This window comes from Heterodontus francisci, chromosome 5, assembly GCF_036365525.1.
Source record: "Heterodontus francisci isolate sHetFra1 chromosome 5, sHetFra1.hap1, whole genome shotgun sequence".
NCBI classification, from domain to species: Eukaryota; Metazoa; Chordata; class Chondrichthyes; order Heterodontiformes; family Heterodontidae; genus Heterodontus; species Heterodontus francisci.
The window spans coordinates 12283665-12299935 of record NC_090375.1 but is presented as its reverse complement, the minus strand read 5'-3'; the positions used below and the strand labels follow the sequence as shown (position 1 = coordinate 12299935).

The 16271-nt window shown below is 48.8% G+C and overlaps 1 protein-coding gene across 1 annotated transcript in view; it reads left to right on the top strand.

Annotated features, from left to right (window-relative positions):
• Positions 1–2965: 2965 nt before the first annotated feature.
• LOC137369734 (uncharacterized) overlaps positions 2966–16271 on the top strand; it is an 83322-nt gene continuing 70016 nt past the window's right edge. The window contains 3 exon segments of the mRNA XM_068031119.1: positions 2966–3614; positions 3617–3717; positions 5330–6197. Coding sequence (XP_067887220.1) covers positions 3135–3614; positions 3617–3717; positions 5330–6197 — 1449 coding nt within the window. The 5' untranslated portion in view covers positions 2966–3134.

Below are 16271 nucleotides of genomic sequence, written 5' to 3'. Positions count from 1 at the left end.
TCCCCTTCCCCCCCCCCACCTCCCTTCTCATCTCCCCTTTCCCCCCCACCTCTCCTTCTCATCTCCCCTTCCCCCCCCACCTGCCCTTCTCATCTGCCCCCCCCCACCTCCCTTCTCTGTCTCTCCCCCTCCACCTCCCTTTCTCATCTCCCCCCCCCACCTCCCTTCTCATCTCCCCTTCCCCCCCCCCCACCCTCCCTTCTCATCGCCCCTCCCCCCACCTCCCTTCTCATCTCCCCTCCCCCCCAACCTCCCTCTCTCATCTCCCCTTCCCCCCCCACCTCCCTTCTCATCTCCCCTTCCCCCCCACCTCCCTTCTCATCTCCCCTTCCCCCTCCTCCCCTCCAACCTCCCTTCTCATCTCCCCTTTCCCCCCCTCACCTCCCTTCTCATCTCCCCTTTCCCCCCCCACCTCCCTTCTCATCTCCCTTCCCCCCCCACCTCCCTTCTCATCTCCCCTTCCCCCCCCACCTCCCTTCTCATCTCCCCTCCCCCCCCACCTCCCTTCTCATCTCCCCTCCCCCCCCACCTCCCTTCTCATCTCCCCTCCCCCCCCACCTCCCTTCTCATCTCCCCTCCCCCCCCCACCTCCCTTCTCATCTCCCTCCCCCCCCACCTCCCTTCTCATCTCCCCTCCCCCCCCACCTCCTTCTCATCTCCCTCCCCCCACCTCCTTCTCATTCCCCCCCACCTCCCTTCTCATCTCCCCTCCCCACCCCACCTCCCTTCTCATCTCCCCTTCCCCCCCCACCACCTCCCTTCTCATCTCCCCTTCCCCCCCACCACCTCCCTTCTCATCTCCCTTCCCCCCCACCACCTCCCTTCTCATCTCCCCTTCCCCCCCCACCACCTCCCTTCTCATCTCCCCTTCCCCCCCACCACCTCCCTTCCATCTCCCCTTCACCCCCCCACCTCCCTTCTCATCTCCCCTTCCCCCCCTCCACCACCTCCCTTCTCATCTCCCCTTCCCCCCCCCAACCTCCCTTCTCATCTCCCCTTCCCCCCCCAACCTCCCTTCTCATCTCCCTTCCCCCCCCCCATCTCCCCTTCCCCCCCATCTCCCCTTCCCCCCCCACCTCCCTTGTCATCTCCCCTTCCCCCACCCCCCCCACCTCCTTGTCATCTCCCCTTTCCCCAACCCCCAACCTCCCTTCTCATCTCCCCTTCCCCCCCCACCTCCCCTCTCATCTCCCCTTCCCCCCCCCACTCCCTTCCCCCCCCCACCTCCCTCTCATCTCCCCTTCCCCCCCCCCCCACCCCCTTGTCATCTCCCCTTCCCCCACCCCCCCCCACCTCCCTTGTCATCTCCCCTTCCCCCACCCACCCCCCCACCTCCTTGACATCTCCCCTTCCCCCACCCCCCCCCACCTCCCTTGTCATCTCCCCTTCCCCCACCCCCCCACCTCCCTTGTCATCTCCCCTTCCCCCACCCCCCCCACCTCCCTTCTCATCTCCCCTTCCCCCCCCCACCTCCCTTCTCATCTCCCCTTCCCCCCCCCACCTCCCTTGTCATCTCCCCTTCCCCCCCCCCACCTCCCTTGTCATCTCCCCTTCCCCACCCCCCCCCCCACTCCCTTGTCATCTCCCCTTCCCCCACCTCCCTTGTCATCTCCCCTTCCCCCACCTCCCTTGTCATCTCCCCTTCCCCACCCCCCCCACCTCCCTTCTCATCTCCCCTTCCCCCACCTCCCTTCTCATCTCCCCTTCCCCCACCCCCCCCACCTCCCTTCTCATCTCCCCTTCCCCCACCCCCCCACCTCCCTTCTCATCTCCCCTTCCCCCACCCCCCCACCTCCCTTCTCATCTCCCCTTCCCCCACCTCCCTTCTCATCTCCCCTTCCCCCACCCCGCCCCACCTCCCTTCTCATCTCCCCTTCCCCCACCCCCCCCACCTCCCTTCTCATCTCCCCTTCCCCCACCCCCCCACCTCCCTTCTCATCTCCCCTTCCCCCACCCCCCCCACCTCCCTTCTCATCTCCCCTTCCCCCACCCCCCCACCTCCCTTCTCATCTCCCCTTCCCCCACCCCCCCACCTCCCTTCTCATCTCCCCTTCCCCCACCCCCCCACCTCCCTTGTCATCTCCCCTTCCCCCACCCCCCCCCACCTCCTTGTCATCTCCCCTTCCCCCACCCCCCCCACCTCCCTTGTCATCTCCCCTTCCCCCACCCCCCACCTCCCTTCTCATCTCCCCTTCCCCCACCCCCCCCACCTCCCTTCTCATCTCCCCTTCCCCACCTCCCCCCACCTCCCTTCTCATCTCCCCTTCCCCACCCCCCCCCACCTCCCTTCTCATCTCCCTTCCCCCCACCCCCCCCACCTCCCTTCTCATCTCCCCTTCCCCCACCCCCCCCCACCTCCCTTCTCATCTCCCTTCCCCCACCCCCCCCCCACCTCCCTTGTCATCTCCCTTCCCCCACCCCCCCCCACCTCCCTTGTCATCTCCCCTTCCCCCACCCCCCACCTTCCTTGTCATCTCCCCTTCCCCCACCACCTCCCTTGTCATCTCTCCTTCCCCCACCCCAACCACCTCCCTTGTCATCTCCCCTTCCCCCACCCCCCCCACCTCCCTTGTCATCTCCCCTTCCCCCACCTCCCTTGTCATCTCCCCTTCCCCCACCCCCCCCACCTCCCTTGTCATCTCCCCTTCCCCCACCCCCCCCACCTCCCTTGTCATCTCCCCTTCCCCCACCCCCCCCACCTCCCTTGTCATCTCCCCTTCCCCCACCCCCCCCACCTCCCACCTCCCTTGTCATCTCCCCTTCCCCCACCTCCCACCTCCCTTGTCATCTCCCCTTCCCCCACCTCCCACCTCCCTTGTCATCTCCCCTTCCCCCACCCCCCCCACCTCCACCTCCCTTGTCATCTCCCCTTCCCCCACCCCCCCCCCCCTCCCTTCTCATCTCCCCTCCCCCCTTCTCACCCCTCACCCACTATCTTCCCCCTCCCCCTGCCCTGATCCCAGGTTGTTGAGCAGCTCTGCCATTATTGGAGCCGGTGTGTCTTTAAGCAGCAGCAGCGGCGGCGGCTGCTGTTTGAGTTTTTCTGAAGGTCAGAGACAGAGACACAGAGAGGGAGAGAGAGAGGGAGAGAGGGATCGGGATCGGGATCCGGAGCTGCGGCCCGGGGATAGCGCATGCGTTTCCCCCCGCCCCGCAGCGGGCGGACCGGGACCGGGACCGAGCTGGAGCGAGTGGCAATGGCGAGGATGGCTGCGAGTGGCGAGGCGGCGGCGGAGGGCGGCCTGGCTGCCCCGCAGTTGCGCCGCTGTTTCCGCCAGCGCCGCCAGGAGGAAGCGGAGGCGGCGGCGGCGGAACTTGCGCCGGGCGCAGGGGAAAATCCGCCGCAGCCGAGCGGCCGCCTGAGCGAGAACACCCGGCTGGCCACCCGCTACGCCGTCAAGATTTTCCGGGACTACCTGAGCGAGAAGGAGCAGCCGGCCGAATTCGAGAGGCTGGGCAAGGAGGAGCTGTGCCGGGCGCTGCGCTCCTTTTACGCCGAGGCGAGGTCCAAGAGCGGCCAGGTCTACAGTAAATCCTCCCTCATCAGCATCCGCTCATCCCTCAACCGCTACCTGAACGAACCTCCTTACAGCCGCACCCTGGACCTCACCAAAGAGACCCCGAGCTCCGCAGCGCCAATCTTACGCTGGCCGCCGTCATCAGGAAACTGGAGGAGCAAGGAGCGGGACCAGTCATCCAGAAACAAGCCATCAGCAGGTAGAGAATGCGGCCAGGAGCCAGAGTGTAGGGCAAGCCCCTCTTCCTTCATCCCAAAGCACCTCACTCCATCTCCCTGAGGCCTGTCTTTCTTGAATAGATAGAAAAACAAACTACTTTTTAACAAAAAAAAAACATGCAATTTTTCATGTGTACTTCACTCATAACAATCAGAGATAATTCTGGAAACTTCTTTTATTGACCCTGACAGAAAAAGTATCCAAATTGATGTTTTTAAGATTGGCAATTACATGCTTTGAATCTGTTTGGGTGCTGCTTTCATTTTTAAATCACCCTGACTTGATTGTGTATGTATAGACTATTAACACACACACTAATTGCTAACTTTGAACTGTGCAGTAACTCCCCAACCGTAACATTCCTCTATCTTGGGTGAATCTACTCAATTCTGTGCCAGTGCTTCACTCTGAACTTTGTCCCCGGCAAAAAAAAAACTATGACACTGATTGCTACGTCCCTGGATAACCCAGCCCTTTATCCTTTCATTTTTCTTTGATTCTGCTCTTTTCAGACCTTTCGATTCGTTACATGATGAGCACACAACCCCTTACATCTCATCCAATTCACGTTTCGTAAAGTAGGTTCCATAGATTGTAATTTGGAAGGGTTTTTCTGCCCCCCCCCCCAACTGAATCAACACACTTGCTATTTTTATAATAGGAAATGCCAAATTAATTCGTCTGCTTTGTCTCCAGGCGAGAGACAGCAAAACAAAAACATTAATGGTTAAATATTTTGGATATTTTCAGTATTCATATTTGAGAATCTGACCACCTGCACAGTTTTATAACAAGTCTTTAAATTGTCATAGTTTAAGTCCCTCCCAGAATGGTGTCAAGAAGGGAATAGACAGTCTATACTTTTGGCCTTACGGGCGATAGAATGTAAGATAGTATTGCAGGGTCATTTGTACAAAGTAATGTACTTGGAAGTTAATAGTTATGGAAATTATTATATTGCAACTGTTGGTGAGGTGTACCCACAACAGATGCCTAAAATTGGTTGATTATTGATTTTTTACAAATGTCCCAGTAAAATCCATATATTCCAAGATTGTGAAATGACATCTCAGGCTAAATCTTGCTTTCATATTGTGATCACATTTTATGATTAAGATGCCTGATCAATATGAGGTAATGTGTGAAGTACCATGATTTAAAAGTATTCTTTTTAACCCATTAGCACCTGGCCAAATGCTTCTGTTCCATAACTGTAAAATGCAGATGTTGCTGGGAATTCTTGCGAAACTGTGAGGGGTGTCCGTCTATGGTAGCTATTTCAGGTGCTAATTGGTAATATGTAGAGAGTTCTGTTATCATGGCCGTATCACCTGATTGTACAGATAAACAATGCAGTAGTTTAGGCAGAAGAATGCAAAGCCATTTGCAGTACCGTACATGAAGCATTATAATGTTTCCTTTCTACCTGAACACTACCTGGGTCATTGCAGGACAATGAGATGGTGGCAGCCAGTATTGATTAGCGCCTAGTGATTATCTTTTTTTTAAGAAAAAGAAATCATACTCTTTTTCCCAACAATTACTGTATCATGTCGTCAAGAGAAATCATATCGTGACATCCCTATCACCAGGTCCGATCTGAGGAAACTCTACACATCCAGCGCCTTCGATACGAACGCCCCCTTTGGATTACTCAATAAGGTCTGGTTCGAGATCTGCATGTACTTCTGCACAAGGGGGAGGGAGAACCAGAGAGAACTGGAGGAGGACTCCTTTGGCTTGGCCACAGATGAGGATGGGCGAAGATTTGTCTGTTATAAAGCATGTGGACCTTACCATAAATCTCGTTCGGTAACTTGGAGCAAGAAGAGAATGGTTAATGATGAGGAGAACTTCCCTAGGATGTATGAAACGGGCACAGAGTTCTGTCCTTACGCAAGTTTTGTTAAGTATATTTCAAAACGTAACCCTCTCTGTAAGGCTTTCTTTCAAAGACCTAGGGATCATTGCAGTGAAAGTGATGTGACCTGGTATGAAAACAAAGCCATTGGCAAGAACCTGCTGGGCACACGGATGCAGATGTTGTCCAAGGCCGCTAAACTTTCCAAGACTTACACTAATCACTGTATAGGAGCAGTTTCCATTGCCACCCTGAGCAGCATTGCAGGTATCGGCAGCAGGTTGGTCCCTCACAGATCTCCCCAAAGCACAAACGGGTCCCATCAGCATCTCCAGCAATCATGCCCATATACACTCCAAAACCATGACGGAGCGATTGTAGGGGTGAAAGTGGAGCAAGCCATGACCCCCGCTCTTTATGAACCTATGCATTCAGATGAAACCTGTCCACCTTCACCAAAAAGACTATGTATCCGGTCCTCTGATCCTGTAGATTCCCAGACTGTGATTTCAAATAGAAACAACCCTCAGGAATCTATGCTTCAGGAATCCAGTGGCCAGCTTGGAACCATTACGTCAGTAACCATATCAACTAACCAGGTAATGCTTTGCAATCATAGGTTTATTAGATCATCTGATTTCTAAAACCATCTCTTGTACAGTACTTGGAGTTTTATAAAAGTCACTGTCCAGATTTGAAGCAATTTAGGAGGTGAACAAGTATGTTTATGTTAGGGTAATCATTTTGAAGTTTTAAGCTTAAGAATGAGATTGCTTTATTCCATCCTCTGTCAGAATTCAGTTTAACTTTTTCTCCAAGGGGAATTTTTGATTGAAAGCCTTTTCAGAGGGTTTGAGAATATCATAAGTACTGTGTTACATTTTGTAACAATTGGTAACTTGATCGGACAAATGTATTGTGATTTAAATTTTGATGAGATTCTATTTTCAGCTTGTATTTAGATTTGCATGAGGAGAACCTTTTTATTCTGGCTGAGAATACTTGCATAGTAAGTAACAGGAGTAGGCCATTCAGCCCTTTGAGACTGTTCCCCACTATTCAGTTAGATCATCAACCTCCGTTCTGTTTACCCGTCTTTAATCCATATCTATGGCAACCCTCACCTAATTAAAAGTATGTCGATCTCAGTCCTGAAAATGTCAATTGATCCAGCATCCACAGCCATTCATAAGAACATAAGAACTAGGAGCAGGAGTAGGCAATTCAGCCCCTCGGGCCTGCCCCACCATTCAATATGATCATGGCCGATCTCATCTCAGCCTCAACTCTACTTTCCTGCCCGTTCTCCATAACTCTTCAACCCTTTATTAATTAAAAATCTGTCTATCTCCTCAAGTTTACTCAATGTCCCGGCATCCACCGCACTCTGGGGTAGTGAATTCCACAGACTCACAACCCTTTGAGAGAAGTAATTTCTCCTCATCTCTGTTTTAAATCTGATACCCCTAATCCTAAAACTGTGACCTCTTGTTCTAGATTGCCCCACAAGTGGAAACATCCTCTCTACGTCTACTTTGTCAATCCCCTTAATCATCTTATATACCTCAATTAGATCTCCTCTCATTCTTCTAAACTCCAGAGAGTAAAGGCCTAAACTGCTCAATCTCTCTTCATAAGACAAACCCCTCATCTCTGGAATCAATCTAGTGAACCTCCTCTGAACTGCCTCCAATGCAACTACATCCCTCCTCAAGTAAGGGGACCAAAACTGTACGCAATACTCCAGGTGCAGTCTCACTAATGCAGTTGCAGCAACACTTCCCTACTTTTATACTCTATTCCTTTAGCAATAAATGCCAAAATTCCATTTGCCTTCCTTATTACCTGCTGTACCTGCATACTAGTTTTCTGCGATTCATGCACGAGGACACCCAGATCCCTCTGCACAAAGCACTCTGAAGTTTCTCTCCATTTAGATAATTTGCCTTTCTATTCTTCTGACCAAAATGGATAATCTCACACTTATCCACATTAAACTCCATCTGCCAAATTTTGGCCCATTCACCTAACCTATCCATATTCATTTGTAACTTTCTTATTTCTTTATTGCAACTTACTGTCCCACCTATTTTAGTGTCATCTGCAAATTTGGCCATAGTACCTTCTATCCCTGCATCCAAGTCATTAATATAGATTGTAAATAGTTGGGACCCGAGGACCGAACCCTGTGGCACCCGACTAGTTACATCTTGTCAACCAGAAAAGGACCCATTTATCCCGACTCTCTCCTCCGCCTGGCTGAACTTGTTCTCACATTGAACAACTTCTCCTTCAACTCCACTCACTTCCTTCAAGTAAAAGATGTTGCTATGGGTACCTGCATGGGTCCTAGTTATGCCTGTCTTTTTGTGGGATTTGTCAAACATTCCTTGTTCCAGTCCTACTCAGGCCCCCTCCCCCAACTCTTTTTTTCTGGTACATTGATGACTGTATCGGTGCCGTTTCCTGCTCCCGCCCTGAACTGGAAAATTTTATCAACTTTGCTTCTAATTTCCACCCTTCTCTCACCTTTACATGGTCCATCTCTGACACCTCCCTTCCTTTCCTCGACTTCTCTGTCTCCATTTCTGGTGATAGGCTCTCTACTAATATCCATTATAAACCCACCGACTCCCACAGTTACCTCGACTACACTTCACACCCTGCCTCCTGTAAGGGCTCTATTCCATTCTCCCAATTTCTCCGTCTCCGACGCATCTGCTCTGATGATGCTACCTTCCATGACAGCACTTCTGATATGTCTTCCTTTTTCCTCAACTGAGGATTCCCCCCCACTGTGGTTGACAGGGCTCTCAACCGTGTCCGGCCCATTTCCCGCACCTCTACCCTCACCCCTTCCCCTCCCTCCCAGAACCGTGACAGGGTTCCCCTTGTCCTCACTTTTCACCCCATCAGCCTCCATATCCAAAGGATCATCCTCCGCCATTTCCGCCACCTCCAGCGTGATGCCACTACCAGTCGCATCTTCCGCTCCCTTCCCCTGTCAACATTCCGAAGGGATCGTTCCCTCCGTGACACCCTGGTCCATTCCTCCATTACCCCCACCCATCTCGTCCCTTTCCCATGGCACCTTCCCCTGCAATCGCAGGAGGTGTAATACCTGCCCATTTACCTCCTCTCTCCTCACTATCCCAGGCCCCAAACACTCCTTTCAGGTGAGGCAGTGATTTACTTGTACTTCTTTCAATGTAGTATACTGTATTCGCTGCTCACAGTGTGGTCTCCTGTACATTGGGGAGACCAAGCGCAGACTGGGTGACCACTTTGCGGAACACCTCCGCTCAGTCCGCAAGCAGGACCCTGAGCTTCCGGTTGCTTGCCATTTCAACACTCCCCCCTGCTCTCATGCTCACATCTCTGTCCTGGGATTGCTGCGGTGTTCCAGTGAACATCAGCGCAAGCTCGAGGAACAGCATCTCATTTACCGATTAGGCACACTACAGCCTGCCAGACTGAACATTGTTCAATAATTTCAGAGCATGACGGGCCCCCCATTTTACTTTTATTTTTAGTTATTTTTTCTTTTTCCTTTTTTAAATTTTTTTTCTGTGTTTATTTTATTTTATTTCATCTTAGTTTGTTTTTTTTTCATGTTTGTTTGTACTTGCGGCTGTTCAATTTAAGTCCGTTAACACCCTACCTGTACTAATGCTTTGTCTTTCAACACACCATTAACATATTGTTTGCCTTTGCTCCACGACATTCTGGTCAGCTATTCTGTGACCTTGTCCTATTTACACCTCCTCCTTTGTTATATCTTGCCCCACCCCCGCTTTACTTGCTTATACATTTACTTTCTTTACTTTTACATTTCTAATATTTGCTAGTTCCGTAGAAGGATCACTGACCCAAAACGTTAACTCTGCTTCTCTCTCCACAGATGCTGCCAGACCTGCTGAGTATTTCCAGCATTTCTTGTTTTTATTTCAGATTTCCAGCATCCGCAGTATTTTGCTTTTATTATCCCGACTCTCTGTTTTCTGTTGGTTAGCCAATCCTCTATCCAAGCTAATAAATTGCCCCTAACCCCATGTGATCTTACCTTGTGTATTAACCTTTTGTGCGGCACCTTATCAAGTGCTTTCTGGAAGTCCAGATATACTACATCTACAGGATCTCCATTATCCACTTGTTACATCTTCAAAGAACTCTAGCAAATTCGTCAAACACAATTTACCCTTCATAAAACCATGCTGACTCTGATGGATTGCGTTTTGACTTTCTAAATGTCCTGTTATTACTTCCTTAATTTCCCAACGACAGATGTTAAACTAACTGGTCTATATTTTCCTATAGTTTCGGGGGAGAGAGAGCAATAGATTTCCACCACCCTTTGTGCATGGAAAAACTACTTCCTGATTTCACCTGCGAGGTACCACTTGGAGAGGGGAAAAGCAAATGAGCATTGATTTGTATTTAGAATACTGTTGACTGTCTGAAATTCTAATGCTTGTGTTCATACTTTAAAAAATGTGTATTAAAGTGTTCACTCTTCAGACTGTAGAGAGGAGCATTGTTGTTCTAAATGTGAACATGGCTTCGAGGTAGCAGCCTCTTAAGTCAGAAGGTTGTGGCTTTGAGTTCCACTCCAGGACTGCAGCATGTAATCTAGCCTGATTCTTCAGTGCAGTATTGTGGGAGTGCTGTAATGTAAGATGTGCCACCTTTTGGAAAGAGATGTTAAAGCGAGGCCATGCCTGCCATCTCAGTTGACAATGATCTCATGAACTATTTGAAGGGCTGGATGATGTAGAGCGGGAGGAGGCTCGAGTGGAGCAGAAACACCAGGATAGAGCAGTTGGTCTGAACAACCTTATCTTCTGCCGTAAATTCTAATTATCCTGGCCAACATTTAGAGCACATAAACAGATTACCTGGTCTTCAACTCATTTCTGTTAGTGGAGCTTTCCCATGACACTCATTGGCTGCCTCGTTTGCCTACATTTAAAGTGATTACATTTCAGTGGTAATTTTTTTTGGGTGTGAATGGTTTTAGGACATCCTGAGGATGTGAAGGGTGATATATTAATGGAAGTTCTTTTTACTTGTTGCATATGATTACTGATGTGATCATACTAGATAGGGTACAGAGGAGATTATCTAAGAATTTGCCAGGAATGGAGAATGTTAGCCTGAAGAAAGATTGGATAGGCTAAGGTTATTTTCTTTGGAACAGAGGAGGCTGAGGGGAGATTTAATTGAGGTGTATAAAATCATGAGCCTCGATAGAGTGGATAGGAAGGACCTATTTCCATTAGCAGAGAGATCAGTAACCAGGGACGTAGATTTAAAATAATTGGTGGAAGGATTAGAGGGGAGTTAAGGAGTAAGTTTTTCACCCTGCGGGTGGTGGATGTCTGGAACTCACTGCCTGAAAGAGTGGGAGAGGCAGAAACCCTCATCGCATTTAACAAAGCATACTTGGAGAGTCGCTTGAGGTGCCGTAACCTGCAGGGCCATAGATCACGAGCTGGGAAGTGAGATTCGGCTGAAATACTCTTTTTTTCAGCTGGCACAGACACGATGAGCCGAATTTCTATAATGTTTAGGAAAAAAGATTTACATTTATGTAGCGCTTTTCACAACCACTGGACGTCTCAAAGCGTTTTACAGCCAATGAAGTATTTTTGAAGTGTAGTCACTGTTGTAACGTAGGAAACGTGACAGCGAATTTGTGCACAGCAAGTTCCCACAAACAGCAATGTGATAATGACCAGATCATCTGTTTTAATGATGTTGATTGAGGGATGAATATTGACTGAGAACTCCCCTGATCGTCTTCAAAATAGTTCCATGGGATCTTTTACCTGCACCTGAGAGGATAGGCGGGGCCTTGACTTAACGTCTCATCCGAAAGATGATACCTCTGACAGTGCCGCACTCCATCAGTACTACGCTGGAGTGTCAGCCTTGATTTTTGTAATAATGTTTAGGGCCTGTAGTACAATGCAACTTGCATTTATATAGCGGCATTAACGCAGCAAAGCGTTCCAAGTACACCCGAGTGTAAACTCCAGGCCTGATACTATAAAATAACACAGACAGGAGAATATTAACCTTCCAATTCATCATCTGCTTGTTGTTTTACATGATGAAGAGATGTGCAGTTGACTTGTGTCTCTTAAAGTGGTGTTTTTTAACCTTTGTGAAGTCTCTTCCTTCCTAATCATTAAATATGGAGAAAGAAATGTTATTTATATGCCCCCTCTCAGGTTTTGTGTTATATTTTTCCATCCATTGTCAGTAACAGGCATTCCCAGGTGTGGGAAGCTCCTTTTTCTGCAATGGCTAAGACACAGAATATAAGCACGGCCTCAGAGCGAAGAGCAGCGCCAACCAGGCCAAACTATGCCGCTTTTCAGCAATTATCTTTTCCCCTCTGAGAAACGTATGATCGGGTCATCATCACGTTGCTCTGTGTGGGATCTTGCTGTGCGCAATTTGTCTGTTGTGTTCCACTGCATTGCAACAATGTCTACTCTCCAAAATAGTACTTTGTTGGCTGTAAACGCTTTAGGACGCCCTAAGGTCATGAAAAACGCTATATAAATGCATGCTCAGTTTATGGGGATGGGTGGGTCCCATGCTTTAACAGCTATGCTATAATCACTGACAACTTTTCTAAGGCATGCTGAACTGAACTCAATTCAAAGATTTCTTTTCATATCATTAGCGTGGGCTGGATTTGAAATCAAGTAGCAGAAGAGGAAGAAGTTTATTCACTGCAACAGTTAGCCTCTGGACCCATTGGGCCTGATTTTAACTCTGCAAGCGGATGGGTTTTAAAATGGTTAAAATCGGACTCATTTTCTTTCTGGCATATTATTTATCTGTTGCAACAGCTCAGACTGCCATTGAAAGTGTGGGCAAATGTAACTACGCTGAATACTTGAATGAGGAACTTCCTAGAAGTGACTCTGAAAAGGAAGGTGGAATTCCTTTATCCAGGGGAAAAACCCTGTGAACCGAGTGCATGTAATTTGTTCACTTTGTTAGTGATAATGAAAGCTGATAGGAGAATTGGGCATACTCTAGTTGTACAGTGTATTCTAGGATCAACACTTACTGGATGTCACTACTTCAAGTGGCATTTTAAGAATTGTTCCTTTTAATGCTTTCAATAAATACTGCAAATATTGTGAGAATCTAAGTCGGTATAAAGGAGTGTTTTTAATTGGCTGAGGGTCAGTTATCATGTGGAGCAATTGCAAGTTTTATGTTTACTGTCAGCCATGGCTCAGTGAGTAGCGCTCCTGTCTCAGAGTCAGAAGATTGGAGTGGAACTTAGCTCAAAAGTCTAGGCTGGTGCTTTAGTGCCAACACTGAGGGAACTGGGCATCCCCCCGTGCCTGGAGTTGCTGGGCCGTTTATTCATAAATAATGGCGAGCGCCATTAACCTCAGTTATTTGGGCAACCAAATCTGCTTTCTTTAGTTGACTGTTTGCAGCAGCAGATTATAAGGACGTAATTACTTTCAGTGGGGAATATTTTTTTTCTCTCGGTCAGCAAGTGCATTTCACAACCAGTCCTTTTATTTCGAGGGTAATTCTCCTGGTTTTAGATAAGTGACCTCAGCAAAACATCCGTGGACCTTGTCCAACAGAAACTCTTTAGATGTGCAGAGTCTATGTAGTTAATGTGTAACCAGAAGCCATGCTGTTGTTCTTAAAGCAGTCCCCACCAAGTTAAACTCTATAAGCCCATCTACTCCCATAGCTGCCTTCACTAGACTTCCTCCCACCCTGTTTCAGTAAGGACTCTGTGCCAATCTCCTAATTTCTCCATCTCTGTTGCATCTTTTGTCATGATGCCACCTCCGATACCAGCACTTCCAAAATGCCTTCCTTTTTTGTCAACCAGAGATTCCCCTCCACCGTAGTTGAAGGGCCTTCAACTATGTCCGTTCCATTTCATGTACTTCGGCTCTCACCTCTTCCCTCTCCCTCCCAGGATTTCCCTTGTTGTTCATCTTAAATCCTACCAGGCTCCATATTCAACAGATCATTTCCGCCACCTCCAGCATGATGCCACCACTAAACACTTTTTAAATAAATATTCATTCGGGGGATGTGGGCATCGCTGGCCAGGCCAGCATTTATTGCCCATCCCTAATTGCCCTTGAGAAGCTGGTGGTGAGCTGCCTGCTTGAACTGCTGCAGTCTATGTGGTGTAGATACACCCACAGTGCTGTTAGGAAGGGAGTTCCAGGATTTTGATCCAACGACAGTGAAGGAACGGCAAAGTAGTTCCACGTCAGGATAGTGTGTGGCTTGGAGGGGAATTTGCAAGTGGTGGTGTTCCCATGCATCTGCTGTCCTTCGACGTGCTGAAATCATAGGTTTGGAAGGTGGGGGTGGAGGCAGTCGTGTAGTGGTAATGTCACTAGACTAGTAACCCAGAGCCCAAGACTAATGCTCTTGGGACATGGGTTCGAATCCCACCACAGCAGATGGTGGAATTTGAATTCAATTAATAAATCTGGAATTAAAAAGCTAGTTTAGTGATGACCATGAAACCATTGTCAATTGTTGTAAAAAAAACCATCTGATTCACTAATGTCCTTTAGGGAAGGAAATCTGCTGTTCTTACCTGGTCTGGTCTACCTGTGATTCCAGACCCACATTAAATGCCCTCTGAAATGGCCTAGCAAGCGACTCAGTTGTATCAAACGGCTACAAAGTCTCAACAATAACTTGCTCACTGATGCTCAGTTTGGATTCCGCCAGCTCCTGATGTCATTACAGCCTTGGTCCAAACATGGACAGAAGAGCTGAACTCCAGAGGTGAGGTGAGGCATCAAGGCAGCGTTTGATCGAGTATGGCATCACGAAGCCCCAGCAAAACTGGATTCAATGGGAATCGGGGGAAAAACTCTCTGCTGGTTGGATCATACCTAGCACAAAGGAAGATGGTTGTGGTTGTTGGAGATCAATCATCTTCAGTCCCAGGACATCACTGCAGAAGTTCCCCAGGGTAGTGTCCTAGGCCCAACCATCTTTAGCTGCTTAATTAATGACATTCCCTTCATCATAAGGTCAGAAGTGATGTACATTCAGTGAACAATTCGCAACTCCTCAGTTGCTGAAGCAGCCCATGTCCACATGCAGCAAGACCTGCACAACATCCAGGCTTGGGCTGATAAGTGGCAAGTAACATTCACGCCACTCAAGTGCCAGGCAATGACCACCTCAAACAAGAGAATCTAACCATCTCCCCTTGATGTTCAATGGCATTACCATCGCTGAATCCCCCACTCTCAACATCCTGGGGGTTACCATTGACCAGAACCTGAACTGGACCAGTCACACAAATGCTGTGGCTGCAAGAGCAAGTCAGAGGCTGGGAATTCTGCAGCGAGTAACTCCCCTCCTGTCTCCTCAAAGCCTGTCCACCATCTACGAGGCATAAGTCAGGAGTGTGATGGAATACTTTCCATTTGCCTGGATGGGTGCAGCTCCAACAACACTCAAGAATCTCAACACCATCCAGGACAAAGCAGCCCACTTGGTTAGCACCCCATCCAACACCTTCAACATTCACTCACTCCACCACTGACGTACAGCAGCAGCAGTGTGTACCATCTACAAGCTGCACTGTGGCAACTCACCAAGGCTCCTTCGACAGCACCTTCCAAACCCGCGACCTCTACCAACTAGAAGGACAAGGGCAGCAGATGCATGGGGACACCACCAACTGCAAGTTCCCCTCCAAGCCCCACCATCCTGACTTGGAACTATATCGCCATTCCTTCACTGTCGCTGGGTCAAAATCCTGGAACTCCCTTCCTAACAGCACTGTGGGTGTACCTACCCACATGGACTGCAGCGGTTCAAGAAGGCAGCTCACCACCACCACCTTCTCGAGGGCAATTAGGGATGGGCAATAAATGCTGGCCTGGCCTGCGACGCCCTCCATCCCCAGAATAAATTTTTAAAAATCATAGAATATTGTCCAGTTGGTCAAGCTGTCAGCTGTGGGTCAGTGAGTTGCACTCTCACCTGAGTCAGAAGGTTGTCGGTTTGATTCCCACTGCAGAGACTTGAGCACAAAACCTAGGCTGACACTCTGCACTTTTGAGGGAGGGCTACTCAATTGGACGAGTCCTCTTTCAGATGAGACGTTAAACTGAGGCCTTGTCTGCTCTCTCTGGTGAATGTGCAAGTTCTCATTGCACTGTTTCAAAAAGGAGCAGGGGAGTTCTCCCTGGTGTCCTAGGCAATATTTATCTCTCAACGAACATCTCTGGGGGGTAAAAAAAGGTTATCTGGTCATTATCACGTCGTAGTTTGGTGCGAGCTTGCTGCACGCAAATTGATTGCTGCGTTAAAACTGTTACTGCACTTCAAAGGTACTTATTGGCTGTAAGATTCTTTAGGACATCCTGAGGTCTTGAAAGTTGCTATAGGAATGCAAGTCTGTTTTTTAATTGTTTTTAATGATGTGAGTTCATTAATCTCACAATTATACAAGAATGATTTACTAACAGAATGAGGATGTATAAAGTTCCAACCCAGTACAGGGGGCCTGAACTAAAGTTATCCATTACCTCCCGTTCAAATCAGCTTCCAGTATAAACACTGGTAAAACTGCTTAAATCATTGCAGCAAAATAGTGCCTTATCCTTTTTTTAAAGTCAATATTTCAATTAGAT